Here is a 1,406-nt window from a genome sequence, read left to right as displayed (position 1 = left end):
AAATATCTAAAATTATTTAGGTAAAATAACATTAATATCGTATTGGTTTTTAATTTTTAGACAAATTGCAAATAGATTTGATGTAGCAGAGAGTACAAGCCACGCAATAGTGAATAACTGTTTAATAGCTTTGAATAGTGTAGCTGCTAAAATTATTGTTTGGCCATCTGGCCAAGCTGCCACAGATAATTTGAATAAATTTAATTTACTTCGTGGAGATAATTCATTTCCAAATGTTTTCGGTTGTATTGATGGATGCCACATAAATACACTATTTCCATGGGAAAAGAGAACAAAAATGCCAAAACTGGATAGAAATATGTTTTGTAATCGAAAACAAGTGCCTACCATAGTATTACAGGTATGTACCTATTAATAGCTGGCAGGGGCAGGGTTACACTGGGGCAAGGGTAGGCTGGTGCCCCCAACATTTGATTTTGCCTCTCCATTGTCCCCCCCCCCCTATAATTTAATGTTGAACATTTTAATCTAATACTGATATTTAGAAATATTGTACTTGTGGATAAATTTAATTCAACTGTAATAATAATATAAATAATAGTTTATATTCTACTACTAGGTTTAAATTAATTAATAATTTTATATTTATTTAGGGAATCGTTGATGCAAATCTAAAGTTTATAGATGTTTTTGCTGGTTGGCCTGGACGTACACATGATGCACGGATTTATCGTTGCAGCAGTATTGGTCAGGTGATCATTAATAATCCTTGGACCATTCTACCACCAACATGCCATATTCTGGGAGATGGTGCATACCCATTGACTGAAGGTCTAATGGTACCTTATAAAGATAATGGGCATTTAACCAGACAGGAAAAAAATTTTAATAAGACATTGAGTAGTACTCTAATTCTAATTGAGCAGGCGTTTGGAAAATTAATTTGCAGATTTAGGAAATTAAAGTATGTTTAATGAAACTTCATGTACAATGTACATGGATATAATAAATAAATCTTTAAAAATTAAGTAATACATTTAATTTTAAATTTCAGGCATATGGATATATATAAAAAAGATGTTTGTGGAAAAATAATTACAGCTGCATGCTGCTTACACAATATATGTATGTCAGTAGGCGATGATTATATTGATTATGATCCAATACCATCAGAAGAAACTATCGAGGAAAATGAAGAGGAAATTATGGGTGGCATGACTAAAAGAGATTTTATATGTAATTCTTTACAAATAAATGAATATTTATAAATAAAAGCAAAAAAATTAGTTAAATAAAAACATTTTGTTATTTAATTAAATAATTACTTATGGTAATAAAAAACAATTAAGTAACAGTATTAGTTTGCAATGAAAAACATAATAATACTTAGACTTTAACAAAAATAAATAATAATTTTAAACTAATCAGTTCTTTTGATTAAGTTT

General features: G+C 29.1%; 1 protein-coding gene across 1 annotated transcript; it reads left to right on the top strand.

The window, feature by feature from the left end:
* Positions 1–223: 223 nt before the first annotated feature.
* On the top strand, positions 224–1,197 carry LOC111034368 (protein ALP1-like; the record flags this gene model as incomplete). The annotated part of the gene is made up of 3 exons (XM_022315551.1): positions 224–361; positions 615–929; positions 1,017–1,197. Coding segments are annotated over exons 1-3 (559 nt in total), but the record flags the coding sequence as incomplete, so codon positions are not given.
* Between the last annotated feature and the right edge of the window lie 209 nt (positions 1,198–1,406).

Source organism: Myzus persicae, unplaced genomic scaffold (assembly GCF_001856785.1).
Source record: "Myzus persicae strain clone G006 unplaced genomic scaffold, MPER_G0061.0, whole genome shotgun sequence".
NCBI classification, from domain to species: domain Eukaryota; kingdom Metazoa; phylum Arthropoda; class Insecta; order Hemiptera; family Aphididae; genus Myzus; species Myzus persicae.
This window is presented reverse-complemented; position numbering and strand designations above follow the sequence as displayed.